The sequence below is a fragment of the Nylanderia fulva genome, unplaced genomic scaffold (assembly GCF_048542155.1).
Source record: "Nylanderia fulva isolate GAGA-0341 unplaced genomic scaffold, ASM4854215v1 Scaffold9, whole genome shotgun sequence".
Taxonomy (NCBI): domain Eukaryota; kingdom Metazoa; phylum Arthropoda; class Insecta; order Hymenoptera; family Formicidae; genus Nylanderia; species Nylanderia fulva.
The window spans coordinates 1,177,930-1,199,105 of record NW_028191026.1 but is presented as its reverse complement, the minus strand read 5'-3'; the positions used below and the strand labels follow the sequence as shown (position 1 = coordinate 1,199,105).

General features: G+C 38.1%; 2 protein-coding genes across 11 annotated transcripts in view; one reads left to right on the top strand and one right to left on the bottom strand.

Moving 5' to 3' along the window:
- LOC114946631 (uncharacterized) overlaps positions 1-13,810 on the top strand; it is a 180,635-nt gene extending 166,825 nt beyond the window's left edge. For 5 of the 6 annotated variants that reach the window (XM_085489647.1, XM_085489645.1, XM_085489646.1 and 2 more), the window contains one exon: positions 12,750-13,344. In XM_085489647.1, the coding sequence (XP_085345773.1) occupies positions 12,750-13,100 (351 nt within the window). In that variant the 3' untranslated portion in view covers positions 13,101-13,344. Of the gene's footprint in view, positions 1-12,749; positions 13,345-13,553 lie in introns of those variants that run through there. The other variant, XM_085489649.1, reaches the window with a different exon arrangement.
- Positions 1-21,176, bottom strand: part of alpha-Man-IIb (alpha-Mannosidase class II b) — a 142,767-nt gene that overhangs the window by 58,738 nt on the left and 62,853 nt on the right. The gene's annotated exons all lie outside the window — the stretch shown is intronic.

Genomic DNA, 21,176 nt, shown 5'->3' with positions numbered 1-21,176 from the left:
AGACAGTAAAGTATGAATCGAAATGTGAGATGATGTGCCAGTCTCACCATCTCCGGTTAATTTAATCAGCTGATTCAATTTAAAAATTGCCAATTTAATACTGATCAACTTTATCTATATTTATAATAAAATGTCTGGTAATTCTTAAATTTAATCAGTCGATTACAATAATCTGAGATGATAAAACCGGTCCTAAACTATACAATTTTCATATGTAAAGTACATGATTATTACTCGATTTGCAATAAACATTAAGTATGCCAGAAAATGATGTTTAAAAGAAAAGAAAAGAAATGTTGTTTGTACATATAATTCGACCTGATCAAAGAATCTAAAAATCTTCTCGAAGGGCTGCGATAAAAAGAAAGGTGCTGTCAGCGCATTTTCTATTGATGATCCACTTTAGTAGAGAATGGGATCTTATAATGCTGGCATTGTGAGCCTTAATACTCGCGAGCGTAAAAGCGATATTAACGAAAATTCGTTTGCCCTTCTGAATAGCTACAATAAAAACGTTATTATATACGGACACAAATGATTCGATTTAATCGTGTGTGTAAATTTTCATTTCATTGTTAATCTTGCGCATGTCGATAAATTAAATGAAAATAATATCGACAAATATCCAATTTTTTTACTCGGTGAGAGTATATTTTCACAAAATCCTAGCTTCCGCAGCATATCGTTTCGATTTCCGGAAATGCGCCTGGGAAATTTATATAGAAAATATTTCTGCCAAAAAACGTCTGTCAAAAAAAAAGGTAAAAAAAAAAATAATTTTTTCAATCGTGGCATGTTTTTTCCGCTGCGAAAAATTCAATGTGTAAATGCAGATACGGTTGGATAAAAATTCGGCAGGAAAAATCCGAGGCGCGGAAACTTTGATCTCTCGAACACGCGGGAAACTTTCGCGGCCTATTTGATATCTCGTAAGAAACGTCACCGACGAATTCGAAGAATGAGAACGCGAGTTAAACGCGCAGAGATATTGCGCAAGAAAGGCAGACGGAGACGAAAGTACGAGCGTAACGAAACGCGATTACATAATTAATGAGAATGGTGCGCTTCCGCGGAGGAACTAATTTCGCGAGAAGCACGCGCACGCGCGCCTGTGTGTGTGTGTGTGTATGTGTGTGAGAAACGCGACGCTACAAAGTTTCGACGGGTATGATCCTGGTTTAGGAATCTTACAGCTATTTAAGTGCCGGAGGCTATATTTATTTTCGCTTAAGACGCTCGAGGAGCAGCATGTTTCATTATCCTGGAATGTCGAAGAAGATTGCTAATTACGCAAGTTTTCGAATCAAATTTTGTGAATTGTTAATGTGAATTGGAGATGTATCCGCCAAGCGTTAGAAATTCGCTCTTTCTCGATGTGTCATCCGTCTAAATATTGTTTTATAATCCTCTTATAAAAATAATATAAATATAAATGTTATTTTATTTATAAAAGATTTAGCTGCTAAAATAAAGAAGATATAACGATATTTTTGGAAATATAAAAAAATAGATTCTCTCTCGTAATTTAGGACGTTTTCGATATTTATTGCTAATCGGCATTTGACTTCCATTCCTTAATAACGCGAAAGGTTTTGCTCCGCCGGACCGGCAAATGACGAAAAAATATTAGCCTCGTAAATTTTCAGAATCGCGTAACGTCATCTGGTATGTAAAATCGATTCGTCTATATTCGTGAATCATACGCCAAGTGACGAGCGTTGTCATTAGTGGCACCATTTGCAATAAAAGTTTCTTCCCCCTGACTCTTCATCCGACTTTTATTCGATTGTCCCAGTACCTTACTAATTAATTTTTCATTATTCTTACACAGTTATATTCGACAAATTATAAATTATGGGATTAATTATTCTCACATTTTCCAATTTGTAGAGAATGCAGTCCCTTACGTGCAAATCGAAATAAAGATCAACGACAGAAAATATATTCTCATGTTATATATCTTTCTGAAAAGAGTTTTTTCCAAATGATTGTAATAATTTGCGCGACAATTAATTTTATTCGCCTTAATTTAAAATTTGCGTTTGCGATGTTGGCTCAACACAAAACGCTTTTTTTTAATACACTGGAAGAGATTGAAATAAAATTGATATACAATTCTTTCATAAATGATAACTTTTCTTCTGAAAAACAAAAGTTTAATTTTTCAATTTCCGTTTGCGCAGTGTGTCAGCGGTTTAAAAAAGCTACGATCGGTCAGATGGAATGTTAAAATAAAAGAATATTATTCGTATTTTTTTCGTTTTTATTCCCGATTTGTCCATCTAGAATAACCATGTTCACTGTATGTGGACGTGTGTATACAATACACAAAACACACACTTGTGTAAAGAGAAATAAACGAATATGTTTACGCAATTATCATATAATTATTTGCAAAGATTTATTTATGGATAATAATATATCAATAATGTACGATCAATTTAATTTATATGCATGAAATGATTTAAAAATAAATAAAACATTTCATGAAACACACATAATTTGACCGTGTGATAAAAATATCGGAAGAGCAATTATATTATTTTTTCTTTCCACCGTTCATCCTAATCAAACCCTTTAAATCTACGTAACATCAAGTTATCCCACGAGACACCGAAAAACAAACGACAAAGGAACTAATAAAAATAATAATATACGATCAATTTAATTTATACGTATTAAATGATTAAAAAAAAACATTTCATAAAACACACAATTTGATCATGTGATAAAAATATCGGAAGAGCAATTATATTATTTTTTCTTTCCACCGTTCATCCTAATCAAACCCTTTAAATCTACGTAATATCAAGTTATCCAGCGAGACACCGAAAAACAAACGACAAAAAATAATAATATACGATCAATTTAATTTATACGTATTAAATGATTAAAAAAAAACATTTCATAAACCACACAATTTGATCATGTGATAAAAATATCGGAAGAGCAATTATATTATTTTTTCTTTCCACCGTTCATCCTAATCAAACCCTTTAAATCTACGTAATATCAAGTTATCCCACGAGACACCGAAAAACAAACGACAAGGGCACTAATAGAAAAGCACGACGGGGTATCTCGATTACGTGTCACGCGAGATGGGGAAAAGGGATATAATTACCTCGCTGTGTCGCCGTCTGGAAAGCCCGACGCGATCAAGGGCAGGCGAGCTTGAGAGCCACGGAAGGCTGATAGATTAATCGCGAGCACAAAGAGCCGCCGAACAAAATCCATTACCGCGGTCCACCTCGTTTCACCTACAAGAATGCGACGCCGTCCGGCATCGAGGATCGTCGAACGAACCACGCGGGTCAAAACCCTTTTGGAGGGTTCCTCCCTTTTCTCCCTTTTAGGCCGTCACACGCATTCGCGCGTAATACGGAAAACTGGCGGGATGAACGATCCGGCTATTATTCTCGTCGAGGGTTAGATTTTGAGAGGAAGGTTTTCGAGAGATCCCTTTCGTTATCCAAGAATGATAAGCGCGCGACAAACGATGCGAGCCAATTAAGCAAGTCTTGTTGCGCGGCAAAAAATATTCATTTAATTGCTTGTCCATTCGGATAAATTTCTGAGGAATGTATAAATCGCAAAAGACAATTGGAGCTGATTGAAAAAAAAAAAAATGTAAAAGCTTATTGCGAAAGAATATATATACGAGAGAAATCCAACTTAAATTTGTTTGTTCTTAAATATATTCTGGTATAATATTCTATTTATGAAAAATATTATATTGCGAATATGATTACAGTTTGTTAAAAATAATACAAAAATATGAAAATGTCGAGTATCATTATAATTATATATGCGTTCTATCAATATTTTTGTATGTAATAATATAGATTCGCGTATAATTCGGTCAGTCAATCGTGTCCATGTACTATAAATCAACGTAATTAAAAATTGGAGTCTGAAAGCAGATTTTCAGTAGTATAAGTCTGGCATTTGCAAGACAGTCAGACACGTAGTAACACAGTCTAAGTTTAAACAAATTCATATATTTGGCAAAACAGCCAGCATTTTTTAATCGATCCTCTCTGGCTCGTAAATCTCGCGATATATGTTATGTCACCCGGGGAAAGAAGAAATAAATGGAAAATGTTAGTGATGCGAGAGCCAAATTTTCTCGCTTCTCCAAAATGTTCCTTCCCGCGATGACTATTTTTTCCCCCGTATTAATCAAGATCAGTAACGCATTTGATTGTATTCGACGCGTTGTTTTCAATCGGCGAATCTAATATTAAACGTGCGAACGTATACGCACATGTCTAATCAACGACGAATTCGGATTGAATATCTCGTAATCAATGTTTTTCCATTCGCGAGTCGTGTGTAGCCTGTCCAATTTTCGGCCGATGAATTATTTATACCGTCCGCTTTTTCGTCATCATAAATAACCAATTTAGCGATTAATGGCAAACACGACGAACGGTCGAGCGGTCACCACGTTGACCGGGATAATCGCGCTTTTATCCGATTATCTTTTCCTGAAACCGCGCGCGATTTCTCCCCATTTGAACGTAGGATTTAAAATGCAATCGCGTTATATATCCAAGTTCTCCTTCTAATCTAAACTGGCGTATTAGCGCTGCAATCTGATTGCAATCGCGATTTAATTCGCGGCACGCGCGAATAATGTATAGTACACGCGAGATAATTGTCAAGTTTTTAAGTACGCTAGCGGCGTGAAATGTTATTTTTAGTCAGCCAATTAGTCGAGTATTCAGAGAGCAAAGGATTTAAATTTCCGTGCAAAAACGTGAGGGAGAACGAGGGCGCGGAATCACAATAAAATTATAATGAATAATGCAACATTTCAAACGGAGTATTGTGTCTCGACTAAATTGTCTTTTTTTTTTATCTCGCCGAAATCGTATATCGATAAATATTACATACATAGTCACGAAATGTTACACGTATAGAGACAAAAAAATGCATACGGAAAATACGTTGTCTTTCGGTTCAACGTTCGGAATAAATTTCACAAGAGAGAGAGAGAGCGAGAAGGAAGAGTTAAAAAGTGAGATTGGCAGATTTCACGGGATAGAAGCGAGAAGTAGAGATATTCGCGAAGCCTCGCGCGAATTTCGGAGTACGGAAAAGAAAAAAAAAAAAATCGCCGAGGGAAGGGTTTTATAACCCATGCACGGGCATTATTTCTAGGGGCTGAGAACGAGGGAGAGAAAAGACAAAGCGGAGTAGTCCGAGACAGGCGGCGCAAGAATAAAAGCAGAGAGGAGAACGAAGGGAAGAAAAAAAAAAAAAAAAAAGGAAAAAACAGAAAAGAAAAAAAGAAAAGAAAAAAAAAAAGAGCGATATCGAGCGCGGTGGAATTTCACGAACGAGCGATCGCAGCTGACGTGAGAAGTGCCGAGGAACTATGCGGAAGGGAAATTCCACCGGAGCAGACAAGGGGGTAGAAAACGTAGAGGGAACGGGGTTAAAAGGGTCGTGCAGGGGACGACAGAAGAGAATATGTCGAGAACGGTGCTCTGGAAGGGAGAAAATAAGCGGGCGGCTTTTATTGCAAAATTCATGCGAGCAAAGCGCAACGATGAGCGCACGCAATCGCGCCGAAAAATCTATAATACCTAACGCGCGAGAGAAGGATCATCTCTCTCGAGCGGTCGCGTAACGGAACGGAAAAATTCACGGAACGTCGGCGATATGTAAAAAGCGATGACGGAACGGACATTAAAAATTAATACGTAAAATATAGCGCGTATGCGCGATCAACTTTTTACACGAGCGCCTTCGCGAATTGTCCGAGGGATTAATTAGATAGAAATTTTCATAATATGGTTTTAATGATTTTTGTCGAGCGTATCTTAATCTCTCTTAAAATCGTTTGAATTTAATCTCACGCAGTTAGTAGTCGGAAGTAATTCTACTTAACTGTCTGAGTTATCTTATCCGATATTCGATCGTATTTACGATAGATGGGAGCGATAAGTTTGCAAAGAGAATATCGACTAGTTTTGGAGAATTAGGAGTCTATATTTTGGCGGGCGAACAGATTCGCTCTTGCAAATTATTTAGCAGTATCGTGTGCGAATCAAACCGGCGCGGCGCAGCTCGTCTACGGGGAATAATCGGCGAACGTGCAGCCGTACGTGGATAATTCCATAGGAGGATTAACGTGGCGTACGCAGCGATGTAACGGTGCGTGGTGCGTGCATTCCGCCCCCTTAGATTTCAATTCCGACGCGCGATTGATACAGTTCGCGTAACGCATAATCGGATTGTCGCCGTTCATCAAAAGGTGACAGCACTTTTCCCGCTTTATCGAATCGGTCATCGCGACGGAAATTATTTCACCTTTAACCCTCCTCTCTGGGTCTTTTAATGCAATTTCTTGTTTTTTTACCAATTTTTTTACAAATTGCCATTCAAATTTCGCTTTGTGTAAACAAGCGAGTTTAATACTCGGCTTTCAAACCTGTCGCAATAGAGGTATTAACAAATAATTTAGAATTTTTTTTTTTTTTTTGATTTTTTGAAAGCCTGAAACACGGTCTTATATCCTGATCAGGACACTTCTATATCGACTACATGCTGTCAAGCGTAACAAAATGTAACTAATATGGCTGTCAACTCAGGCCGATTTATTCAATGTGCGCTAGATTTTTTTTGATTTTGACAGTTTTTTGACAGTTTTGTATTAGATCTTGTGCATAATTGAAAAAATATTAAAAATGAACACGATTAAAAAACCGTCGGAGTAAATATGAAAAATATTAAGAATAGTTTTTATTAAATTATTGAAAAATAGTGAAATATATTATTACACGACAGGCCCGAGTTATCCGCCATATTGGTTACATTTTTTATACATTTCATTTTAATGAGTGTCCTGACGTGAAACCAAAAATTATATGGGGTGAACTTATAGACTCGGTTTGCTGACGAAGGGTTGATAATATTGATTATATAAGATGAATTCCGATTTTTTTACTATTTGATGTATTATTAAAAATCTGAAAAATCATTCTAAGGACATCGAAATGATGAATAAATAGCGTTCAAGTATATCTAACGCGTATACGCGACATGGGTTTTTTAAGTACCGGAATGAATGTCGCGTGCACACAAAACGCGCGTTGATTTATTCAAATTGTTATTTGTCAACGCTGCGCGTTTTATTTCTTCCTCCCGACACGCTCGACGAAGCCTCGTCGTTCCCTTCCATAATAATTCAACAAGCGCGAAGCGCTCATTACGCATTGCATGCATTATGAGGTTGTCGATCAAAGGCAGATATCTAGATGGCTAAGCAACGAGAGTGTCTCGCAAATTAACTCGAAGAACGATGAAAACATTCCAAACGAAGAGAACCTCGATCACTTTTTCAGCGATATCGAGTCATATAAATTAATGCATTTTTCTATAGGGATTATATTTTTATTTAATTCCAATTAAAATCTCTTAATCTGCGATTTATGCTCGTTCTCTTCTCTTGTATTTTACGCAAATAATTATACGAAATAAATTGCGAAATATATCTGGAATGAAAAGATATATGCGCGTCGCGTATTTCAAGTTGAGAAATTAATTTGCAGTTTCGCTTATTTATTTATTTATTTATTTATTTATTTACTTACTTTTTTCGTACCGACTCTCCATCTCTCCGAGAGTTCGATCAACATCTCGATATGGTTTCACCTGAATGCCGATGAAAAGAGGCTGTCTCTCACTTTCCTCCGTCAATTTCCGTCACAATGCGCTGTAGCGAACTTTTGACTGCGGTCATGAAAGAGGGAGCCGAAGCCAAGCGAAGGAAGGTTGCAGAAACTCGCGAACGTCGGCAACGAGATGTCGACGTGCAGATGAGGCGGCGAGCAAAGAGAGAAAAAAAGAAAGGAAAAAAAGAAGGGTTCGCAGAAGTGGTTCTCGACGAATCAAAGATTCCCTCCCACAAGTGCCTTTCAACCCCACTCGGTGTATACTCGTCTAGAATTGTACGATACGGCGATATTTAAAGATGCATCCAATAATTTTCGACAGACATTTTTATTCCATTAAATAAACAAGTTGCAAGGAACGACGTAAACGATAGTATCTTAATCGAATGTCCCTTTTCTACAGAGCGTATCGATTTCGCCATTTCTGTCTCGTCCTGCATTCCCTTTCAAAAGAAGATACCCGATGATGTCATCATGCCTGCGATCCACAAACTCCGAGTGTACTCAAATCGCAATACATTGCACAGACTCTCGATTTATATTTCAACCGTTCTATTTTGAAAAGGGTAGATAAAAAGTGCACTGGAATTGACAGACTAGTACCGTTCATGTGAAAATCTTTGACGATGAGTTCCTATATATCAATTAATTCTTTCACAATTTATGTATTACGCTTCTTAGTTTACTTTCCGTCACTTTTAAAACACACACATTTTTTTTTTTATCCAAAAAGTATACTTTTTCGTTATATTAAGATGTAAGATGTATATTTTAAAGTTAATTTATACTTGTAACGAAATTCGCGTGCGTGTCAATCAAATGTATGCGCTGAGGCAAAGTATATGTTTTTCCCTTTTGCCGGGGTCTAAAATTTATCTATCATTTTCCGCTTCCCCGACTTGCCAAAGGGAGATTATATCGAAGCCAAGCCAAGCCGAGCTATCAAGTTTTCCGCCGAGAGGAAAGATAAATAAGACAGATCCTTCTTATTCTTTCTCTTGATTGCGGCATAAGCAAACTTCTTTAAACTTTTCGACTCTGAGAAAAGGTAGGTATAGTAAAAGCGGAAAAGCGAAAGAGGGCGAATCTGCGCGGACGAGAGCGTCGTCGAAAGTTCACAGAGAAAAAGAGAGAAGAGACAGATTGGATTGGCATTGCAATTTCCATTCTAAAACTCTGTGGATCCATGCACATCAAGAGTCGATCAAAAAGGAGGCTAAGTCAAGAAAATTGAATGTCTAGAAAACAGAATAATGTCGCAGATTCGTTAAATATAGAGAAAAGTTCAGAAAAGCAGAAATTGCTATATTTCTTTGAACATTTTTTTTTTTTTTTTTTTCAAATTAATTAATCACATCATTAAAATTTTGCTACATCTTTTCCAGACGCTGTTTAAATTGAATTTAATAATGCATATAAAACAAAATATTTTTAAAATTAATTAGTTTGTTAGATAACTCTTTAAAAGAAGCAATAAACGCAAATAGAAAATGGCAGTATCCTAAAAAATTTCGCGCTCGATTGCAGGATAGATTTTCCAGTGCAATCTATCTCCATTTTCGGCTATTTTAGAACTGTTACGTAAGGGAGAGTTACTTTAACCGCACTTTGGTCAGACAGAAAAGAATGAATATAGCTTCCCACCGAGTAAAATATTGAAACCGTCCAAGGTCAAAGAAACTTGCCAAGCCCGACACATGTAAAGTTCACGGTTTGGGGTTAATCGAAGTTTGATTGTATCTAGAGAGAAACCAGGGAGGAAGCTCGACGACTGATCAGACACTATATCTAACATTTCGAAAAGCTTCTCCATCGAAGTTGTCTGACAATTTGGTACATCTTTCGCATCAAAATCGAGAGAGAGAGAGGACCTCTCTCGCACCTCGGTTCGAGAGCAAAATCGAAGCGAGGAGTAAACTCGATCGAAAGGAAAGCCGGAGTTGGACGAGCGCTCCGCTCGACAGAAACGAGTTAAGTAGTAATGCTCGGCGACTGATCGAACGGCTCGCCTCGAGCGTTATCCACGATGGCACTTGGCCCGAGAGTACCCGATGCAAGGACCAGGCGACTCTATTCACAACAGTCGAACGCCCGGATAAACGAGGTCGGACTCTTTTATTATCCCGGAACATTAACCATCGGCGAATTAAATCCTCAAAAACAGAGACGTGCAACCGTAGTTATCGCATTTATTTGACAATTTCTCGGCAAGACACATCGCGTCGAAAAACGCGCACTTTTTACAATTAATATTATAGCACATAGTATCTTTCTTTCATTAAATACTTTTTCCCTTCATTTTTTTTTATATTATACGCGGAGAGAATTTGCTCTTTGAATTTATCGCGGGACAGTATAATATAATTTTATAAGAGTTTCTCGATAAAAAATATATATTAATATGTATATAGTAAAATCAATCGAACATATTTTTTCTATCTTATTTTAGTAGATATTAATATTTTTTATTGTGGTAAATATTAATCTCGCATAAGAAATTATTTCATTAACAGATACTAGATTTTTCAATCAAAATTAATAAACCTCGCTTCGCAGTTGCGAGACAATGTATTCTTTTTTTTTTTTTTTACGCGCAGCGTGTCGGATGTTTTATATAACGTGCGTTTCTTATTGTTATTACATTCAAAAGTTATGCGGTACAATGCAAAGTCGGCGAACAATGCCGGGCGAGCGGTCTCAAAAGAACGGCGCTGCGTTTGGCCTCATTGTCGCGGTGTCACGCGACTATTCTTGAATGGACGAAGTTGCAGCCGCGTCTCTGATGGAGTTTCTTGCCCGCAATAGATTTTGTGGGCGCGCCGCGTATATATCTCGGCTTGACTACTGAAATGAATTTCTATCCGATTCGTAAGCAGAGATTACACCTCAACATCCAAGTAATTCGCCGCTCAAAGCTCTCCAAGTCTCGTCACGGAGCGCATCTTTGGGATTGCACAAACATTAATCAACGAGTGATCCATTTTAGACAGACATTCGCGTAACTTTATTTTGCCGGAAAATTACCAAAGTTCAAAATAACAGATCAAGTATCTTTCTTTCATTAAATATTTTTTTTTATATTATACGCGGAGAGAATTTGCTCTTTGAATTTATCGCGGGACAGTATAATATAATTTTATAAGAGTTTCTCGAAAAAAAATATATATTAATACGTATATAGTAAAATCAATCGAACGTATTTTTTCTATCTTATTTTACTAGATATTAATATTTTTTATCGTGATAAATATTAATCGGAGAAACTTGAGAGAAAAGAAAGAGATCTAATTTTTTCTATAATCGAGAAACCCATGTTTCAATTTTTCGAAACGATTAAACGCATTTCTCGGGACTTTTGGTCGGTCTAAATTCGCAAATAAAAGGAGTAAGCTGCGTACAACAAAGAGCGGTGGCGCGCACTGTAACTCCCGTAGCCTAACATTGACGCACGGTGAGATTTCTCATTAACGGGACTAATTGATATTTGGCTGGCGTGCGCTGACCAGAGGCATGCGGCATGCGTTTACCTGTCGCCAGAGCCGCTTGTCCACGGTTACCCGCGTATTGTAATCCTCTCCGATGGAGAGAGGAGAGCCTCCTGCAGAAGCATTCCTGCGGGGGTTCAATTAGAGGGTTCGGCTCGTTACATGTGGACGTGTAGCGGAGGCGAAAATCAAACCCAAGGCGCCGACGAGTCCCACCGGCTTGGATTACGTTGCCCGTTATAATTACGTCACGACGACGACGACGACGAGAGATTCTCTTCGAGTTGCGAGTTCTCGAAAAATAGAAAAATCTCTTCTCGTTATGATTTTTGGATGATAAAAGAGTTTGGAGATGATGAAATACTCGAGTTTCTTTTCCCCAAACTTTTCCCGCTTTTTTTTTCCTCGCAAACTTTTCTTCTTCGCAAAGTTGGAACTTGCAATAACAACGATTCCAGTAGGGAGTACGAAAATTGAGAGCAAATGAAAAAATTACTTCGGTACATTTTACATCGTCTTCTTTATATGAACGTTTTCGCATTCGCGCGCATTCCTATAACTTCTCGCAGCCAGAAATTACAGAAATAGCTGTTACATTATTACTATTTCTATAAAATTCTATACCTTCTCGATTTTCATAATAATTCTTCGCAGACTTTACGTAACGGGGAAAGAAACGAGATTCTATTACTCATTGTTTGATCTCATTTGAATACGCGGAGGAAAAAAAGACGAGCGAATAGTTGCCGGCCGATCATTGATCCAGTAGTCAAAGTTGTCATATTCGATTAATGGCGGCGCAGGCGACGGGAGAGCAATCTGGAAAGTTGGACGCGCGCCGGGCTTTCGAGCTTAATCTACGGCCGAGTCAAATATTGGACTTTCGCGTACGCCAGGAACAGCGAGGTTTATTGAATTCCGTATTGTTTACACCGCGCGCGACGTCCGCGGACGTCGTTTAATTGACGTTTGTCACGTCGCGGAAAATTGCCGCTCGCGAGTTTCGAGAACCAAGAAACTTCATTTGCCGCGCGAATTTCCGTAAGTATGGAATCGGATTTCGACGTCTTGAACGAAAAATACCGTCAAAGTCGACGCTCTTTTTCACGGGAGAGCAAAGTTCGTTACTTATAATTTCTCGGGAGAGCGACGAGAGATAATCGCAAAATGAAATTGCGGCGCACTGAACAATACGGCTCTAATAATAATTATACTTACTTAAGGTAAATGTACAATTAATTACGAATGAATGAATTAATTATCTCAAATATGTAGTAAAGTAAAATTTTTCGAAAATAGAGAGAGAAATAATTTTTTTTCCACACACACTCGTGTCACTTGAAAAATACCTCGCGCTTATAATTGAAAACAGATTTCAAAGTTGATTAAATTGATTAGCGTAATGGCGACCTTTTTCAAAATATATCTCCTGCTGTTTCACATTTATTGATTAATGGGGATGATTAATATCGTAATAAATATCTCTCTTCAAATGAAGATCAGTTTTCCCATCGTCCGCGATGGAATTCGATACACAAGTTTCCTCGTCGAATAACCGATTCAAATGTATATTTGATAGATCCGTGTCATCGCCGACGATATCGATCGGCCTGCGTCGAGGATTAGAAGCAGGAACATCCGGGGGACGAAAGTGGCCTCGTCACCGGAAACGAGGAACGACAATCCCGGAAATGCCTTTGCAAATCAGAGCGAGATGCGCATCGGTTCAAAAGAGCCGTCTCTTTTTTTCCCTTATCATCCCTCCTCGCATTTGTTTGGTCCTCCGATTTGTTCTCCCGTCTTTCTCTCTCCTAGCTTGTGCAATCCCATCGCGTTTTCTAGAACGAAAAGAGAGGGGAAGAAAGGGAGAGGTAACATGGGAAAATCCTTTGAAGAACGTCTTCCTCGTACGGCGCGATACTACTTGTAAAGTAGAGCGCGTATAAAATATGTAAGGAAGGGAAGAAGGACGCGTAATTTCGGAAAGGCTTGTTATACGCGACCAAGAAATAGGAGGCATTCTCCGAGACAAAGATGGAGAGCGAGGGAGATCGAGGGATTCTTCAATTTTATTTAATTATTCAGAGAACTTGGCACGTTACCATCCGTTTATGGGAGTTTATCATTTTTTTTAATGCTCCCAATTTTTTAAATCATGTATCTTTGCAATTCATTGTAAGCCTTAAATTGAAATTCTATATTAAAGCAAACTTTACCTGAAATTAATTAAAAAGTGTAGTTTTGTTAATAATTTATTTCTACAAGCCTAGTTTGCAACAAAAATTATTGGACATTTTCTGAGGAAAAATCGTCTCCAAATCGCCCATTAACGAATGGTGCAGTAAGTCTGGGACACCCTGTATATGATCTCTATCTGTTATAGTGCGAGAAGGATGAACTCGATTGGAAGAAGAGGAGACTCTTTGTCAGAATCCATCGTAATCTCGACATCTCCTATTTGAAGGCACGTATCGCTATAGAAAAGATATTTGCGGATTCTTCAAAAGTAGCGGAGCCAGCAGAAAGAAGAGAACGGATTTGTTCCAATCGTATAAATTCGTGTAGGAAAGAGTATTATTCTGAATATAATTGAGAGTATAGCAATTCAAATGAATTTATATAAATACTTGGTATAACATATACGCGGTTTAAACGAGTTATATTTTTTCACACTTTGAGAATTAGCGCGAAATAATATTATTTTTTAAAATAACAATGACGTATGAAATTCATTATTCACATTTTTGAGCATATATACATATAGCTTTCAAGAATAATTTATCATAAAATATTTATTTGGCTATAAATGATATTTTAATTATTAAAATCCTCGACTGATTCGATTGCAAATTACAATTGAAACAATACATAATCGCTTGAAACACTATATTATTACCGAATCAATTCGATAAAATATTCCATCTGAAAAACACCCATACATTTAGATTATCTTCTGTTTTATTTCCAGCAGAATCGCACTCGATTCGACACATGTTCGCGCTAGAAAGACCGACAAAAAAAAATATCTAGAAAGAAGAAATAATAGCTAACCGCGTTAAAATGCGAACATATCTATTTTGTTTACCGCTGGAAATCGATAAAACGCATTAAAGCGCCTTATCGTTCCTCGAGCGGACAGAGCCATCGTCGTCGGTTGGTTACGGTACAGAAAATCCGGTAACGAAGTCGTTTCTTCGCGGATTACTCCAGCGGATATGCTCCAGTGCCTTTTGTGTAGCGACGGAGACGGAGACGGGACTAAAAGGAAAAGGAAGCATCGGGTCGCGTGGATTTACTTATTTCTCACAAGTCGCTGAATCTCTCCCTCATTCTTTTCAAGTCTGCGGATTATGTTTTCGTCGGGTCCAAGTGGCCGTTTATCGATTCGACGAAAGAGTGTCAAGTCGAGCGCGATTCCGCTCGATCAGCGTGTGTATCTGTCGTTGGGAAAACAATGTTCTTTGAGGATTTATTCCGTCGAGCAGCGTAAACTCGACGAGTAGGGTATTAAATTAAATGGAGGGTCGTAATTTGTCCTGCCGCGTGGACAAAGCGAATAGACATTGTTTGAAGCGAGATTATAAGCGGCGGCGCGCCATTAAATTGTTAATGAGGATTTTCGCATAAGGAATGTGTCAAGCGTGAAACGCACGTATATCCAATCTCTCTCTCTCTCTCTCTCTGTCTTTGGCCCTGTAAATCCCGCGAAAATTGCGACGATGCAATGATGCACACGCCCTGGAAGATCCGCATTTCCGGGTCTCTATATCTTACGGCTACGCTTTATGTGGCCACATAAAAGAGTTTTTCGCACTATTAGCGAAGGCACGTACGATCCTTTCGAGCACGTACACGCCGTGACACTCGCGAAAACCACCGTGTAATTATATCAAAATTGCTCAAAAATAATGTCGCGCAACATCCCGAGAGAAAAATCCATACTGCGAGAGAGAGAGAGAGAGAGAAAATGTAATTAAAATGTAAACTTTTGTAATTATATCGAAGTAATCAATTTTCAAGGCGCGATCATTCTCTATGTGAAAGACAACATTTCTCCTAGTTTGAGTTACAAAGATGAAACGGAAAATCATGACCCAATTTCGAAATAAGCAGTCTCAACTTGTCGTCGCGACTTTCAACTCTGCTCTCGTAGCTGGCAACGAAGAAAGTATCACGTCTGAATTATATCTTAAAAATGTCAAGAGCACGAGACGCAATCTGTCTGGAAAGCATTGGGACGAGAGCTAGGATTTTTGAGACTTGTAAAAAATGTATCGTAAATTCTCCACCACCGACACAGAATACAAAACGTAACTGTGAAAGCTTCCCGCCGGATATATATATACATATATATATATATATACGCTTATATATGTATATATAAAAGAACTCGCAAAACTGCAATCTTAGAGGAGCGATCGAGAATCTCACGCGGATTTATAGAACTTGTAGTTTTATTTCGTTTTAGATTCGCTCCGTAAATACTTGAATTATTTCCTTGCACGCGTTTTATTTTAATTCGCAGGCATACAAGATACTTTGCTTCGACGTGACGTGGAAAAAATCTGGCGTTGCGCAAACATGTTTAATAAATCGCTTTAGAGATTTGCGCAAAAGTGTGTATATCGCAGGATGCTTCAGAGACTCGTTTCTTGAACGGATGACGGATCAACACGCCCCAATTGCGAGCTATATCCCGCCCACGTCTTCTCGGCTCAACTCCTCCAACGGAACACGCACAAGAAGAAAATATCACGTCAGGATTATGTCTTAAAAACGTCAGATGCACGATGCTTACCCCGAGAGAAGAAGCTGTAGACGCGTCTCGCCAGGGTGGCTCCGGGGACGGATATGAATTTCTGGAAAGGTTTGCTTAAGCAAATTGCGAAATGTAGTCTGCTAACGGATGGGAGAGAGAGAGAGAGAGGAAGGGAAAAAAGGAGAGAAAGAACGGGACTGGCGAGTTCCGGGATATTGTACGCCTTCGTTTCGCAGATATTCGGACCACCGTGTCCCCTGTCGACGTTCTCTCGCAGCTGGGAGACCTTCACCGACGACGAGAGAGAAAAACGAATTTTGGCGAAAACGTCAGCCGCAAATAAAATATTGTCGCTCGGCTTGAATGGAATGTTTGTCCGGAATCGTGATTAGCTTCTCGATTATTTGGAGATATATATCGAGTCGTGAAAATTTTGAAAATGTGTCTTTCGACAACGATTGCTTGCATTTGTTCAAATAATAATTATTCGAGGGATTTTATTGATACGTCACAGCGATTTATTTCTCCGCAATTCACAAGACTTTCATCTTAAATTAGCTTCTCGACGATTTGGAGATATATATCGAGTCGTGAAAATTTAGAAAATGTGTCTTTCGACAACGATTGCTTGTATTTGTACAAATAATAATTATTCGAGGGATTTTATTGATACGTCACAGCGATTTATTTCTCCGCAATTCACGAGACTTTCATCTTAAATTAGCTTCTCGACGATTTGGAGATATATATCGAGTCGTGAAAATTTTGAAAATGTGTCTTTCGACAACGATTGCTTGTATTTGTTCAAATAATAATTATTCGAGGGATTTTATTGATACGTCACAGCGATTTATTTTTCCGCAATTCACAAGACTTTCATCTTAAATTAGCTTCTCGACGATTTGAAGATATAGAGTCGTGAAAATTTAGAAAATGTGTCTTTCGACAACGATTGCTTATTTGTTCAAATAATAATTATTCGAGGGATTTTATTGATACGTCATAGCGATTTATTTCTCCGCAATTCACAAGACTTTCATCTTAAATTAGCTTCTCGACAATTTGGAGATATATATCGAGTCGTGAAAATTTAGAAAATGTGTCTTTCGACAACGATTGCTTATTTGTTCAAATAATAATTATTCGAGGGATTTTATTGATACGTCACAGCGATTTATTTCTCCGCAATTCACAAGACTTTCATCTTAAATTAGCTTCTCGACGATTTGAAGATATAGAGTCGTGAAAATTTAGAAAATGTGTCTTTCGACAACGATTGCTTATTTGTTCAAATAATAATTATTCGAGGGATTTTATTGATACGTCATAGCGATTTATTTCTCCGCAATTCACAAGACTTTCATCTTAAATTAGCTTCTCGACAATTTGGAGATATATATCGAGTCGTGAAAATTTAGAAAATGTGTCTTTCAACAACGATTGCTTATTTGTTCAAATAATAATTATTCGAGGGATTTTATTGATACGTCACAGCGATTTATTTCTCGCGCAATTCACAAGACTTTCATCATACATTTGACGGAAATACATTTACTCTTCTCAATCAAGTTTTCAGTAAATCATAACGAAAATTTGTCTCGCTCCCTCTCTCTGAAAACCAAACAAACGCTAATAAATTGCGACTGAATATACGAAATCCCTTGCCAATAATATTATTCCCGTAAACGAATAGTCAGTTCAGCGGAACGATTGTTGCAGTCAACGGATTACATAGCAAAACACGTTTCACCGGGGGTATAATTTTCTAAATGTACTCTACTAACTCGGTAAAATGATACTCCGACGTTTGATGTTTTCCACGATCCGCGATGAATTATAAACGAGGATGCACGTTCCCGTACTAACGCGAATGTCGAAATAAATACACGATAATCGCTGTAAATCTGTCCACGCGCAACTACGGCGGAATATATCTATATACTTCGGGCTATCATAAATGCAACTTTTTGCTCTTTGAGTGCCCCGGCCGTCAATGCGATCATCAATATGCAACTCACTCGCTGGAAATTGTGCCGCTTCGCGCGAGATTACGTTATACTTCTGATTATGGCGCCGGCAAACCATTCTCGAAATGGAAATCAATTGATTCGTCAAATATCTATACGATAATCCAATCGCAAAACCCAATTGTCGTGCTTAAAAAATAACTGGATGCGAGTTATGAAAAAATACACGGAGAGGATTTTCTCTTAGAATTTACCCTGAAAATCCACCACAATAAAAAATATTAATATGTACATAGCGAAATTAATCAAGTATATTTTATATCTTATTGCGATAGATATTAATATTTTTATTGTGCGCGCGAGCTGAAGAAACGACTTGGAAAAAAATGATGAAACGAATAAATATTGATTTCAATACTCCCTAATAAATTATTGATTTGAAACAAATAACTATTTGTGAAATACGTGTGTATTTGATTTCGAATATTGAAAAATAGTTGGATGATTTGGTCGAGGGGAAAACTTTCGCTCGCTTACGTTTAATAAACGCTGGGATGGGGATGACGAGCAACTTTACGTCAGGCTTCTCAAAGCAAGTTTTCGCACTGTCTGAGCAACTTCTCCGTTCCGGCAACGAGGACGACACAAGGCATTATCGAAATTCCATATTTCACAACGGCGACGCGACCGACTTGGCGCGGAATTAAAGGGAATTTAACGAGCATCCTTGACTGGCAATTAAATGCAATTGGCCTCGGCCCGTCGTCGTGCGCGACTAATCCGTCGGAGGGCTGCGGGATTAGACGAACGTGGCGCACGTTCGGAGGATTCTGCGGAATTGTGCGCGCAATTTTCAGGCGCGCACGGGCGCGATAACGTCAGATTCAATTTGCGACGCGAATTCGAAACGTCGTTAGTCGCCCCGTCGTCGTCGTCGTCGTCGGCTGCTGCTCATTTTGCGACGTAACTCGATTTGTCTTTCATCGTGTGTGTAACTGACGTATCGGGGTCGTAGATTCGAGCGAATTAGCGCGGGATGTGTTAATTTTCGTTCGATTAGTCTTCCGCCGGACTGATGCGCGATTTTTCGAACCCCCGTTTGTCATCGCCAGTTATAGGAAACATCGATTATTGCGCCACGTGTTTTGGATTTCCCACGCGAAATTGAAAAGGGCCGAGTTTAATATCGCGAATTATATACTTCCTAAATCAAAACCATTCGAATTTCAACCGGGAATTAAAACTGCGATACCTTTGTGCTGCTGTACGAATGTACAGAAAAATTTGAGAGAGAATGTGTGTTCGGTGCAGAGGTAATATATAAGTTGAGGTAGAAATTTGCGACAGCAAACTGCGATTGTGACTTTATTTATTTATTTATTTTTTTTTGTTTTCCCAAAAGAGTAACGAACGGGAAATAAGCTCGAAAAAATTTAATGCACTTTTGTACGTGAAAAATTAAAAACAACCGTCGGCACGAGAAATCGCCGTAACGGCGCGGCGGAAAGTCAACAAAAACAATGCTCTCTTTTATTGCCGCGAAAGTTCGGTCGCATTATCAGAAGGGTTTGTTCGTGACAAGTTGCCCGCCAACAAAGAGAGGGCTGTCTCGTCCTACAACGAGACAAACTAGATTTTCTCGCCGAATTACAGGGACGCGCGATATAGAAAACTCGTTCGTCACGCGAGGCCATAAATAATCGATGAACGAGATCACGAACAAAATGTGCATCGATTCAGCACTTTTCCTCCCTCCCGATTCTGCAGAATAACGCCAATTTTTCGATGCGCGAGAATATGGCCGGTTAAATTAAATTAGTGAGAGGTCTCGACGCTGTGTATATATATATATATATATTTCCTCGTTCACACATTCAACTATGTAACAAGCATAAACATATCATCCAAATTCATTGCATTTGTTTGCAACATTTTTTTTTTAAACACTACAGTTCGATGGAAATGAAGCTCAAAGCAAGAACGCCGTTTTGCAAAATTGGTAAATTGAATTTCGCATTTCAACGGTGAAGTGAAATAATTAATTAACACATATAGTTTAGCTTTCAAGTTAATTGAATACATTTTTAAAAATTAATAGAAACGCGTTAAAATATATAGAAATCTTGTAATTACGTAAATATATTTATATTATTTTTTTTTAATTCTAAATTTCGTGCTTAATGATACTTTTGCATAAAATATTCGAGGCTTGTAAACGCAAGTTTTATTTTTCAGCTTAATAAATAAATAAAAACATTATATTATCACATTGCGTTATTACGGTAAACACAAATCTTGAACGGTATTCTTGTAACGAAGCGAATCTCGCCGAGCATTGAAATCAATGCTCCTTTGCATCTCGATTATAAACCGTCGCAAGTATACAATGTCGGAAATTACTGCCCTGAACAACTAAGCAGCGGAGAATGACGGCCGGTTGCTCTGTAATTAGGCGAACACGAGAAGATTTCAATTGCAGACTACGCTTCCGCTTATCAAGCGCGTCAGGGGTGGCATAAGCAAACCTAGTGCTTATCAAAAACGTCGACTAATATATTGTTATAAAGAATCATTTCAATAAAAATGCAATTCACGATATCTTCCCAATCAAATGACTTCTAATTTACCAAATTTAGCTGTCAGAAATAAACCGACGATCCCCCGAAATTTTTCTCGCGCATATATCTTCCGAAAAAAAGTTCCCGATCTCTTTTTAATTAATAAATCTCCATCGTCGCGAAATTTTGAAAGGAAAAGTATACGACGTGACGGCAAATGACTTTTTTATCGCACCGCGCGTAAATGGAAGAGTTCTCTTATTACAATGGCCAACCATTAAATCAGTAAAGTTCATAGACTCTCGCGAGGGACGACGAAAGTTCTGCGGCTAATGACGCGGGACTTTTAAAACGATCGGACTTTGCGCGCGTCTATGAAGTATTGGTATAAAATTTAGTCGCTCATATATATTCTGCGAAAACTTTCGCGAGCATAAATACTCTGCGCCAAAGGTACATGCTGAAGAATAATGTCACGGATAAAAGAAGCTATCGAAGAAGCTTCAGAGTCTCCATTCTCCGCACTTTCCCTCTTCCTAACTTTACCAATCATTTAAATTGCGATACTTGTTCAGATCGTTAATAAACACGTAGGTATATATTTTCACTATTTATTCTGCAATTTTTACACTTAATATTTATGTAATTTTCCTGAATTTTTTTTACAGTGCAGTCAATCAGATACAGATACTCAGATACTTAAAGTCATATCCAACTATAAG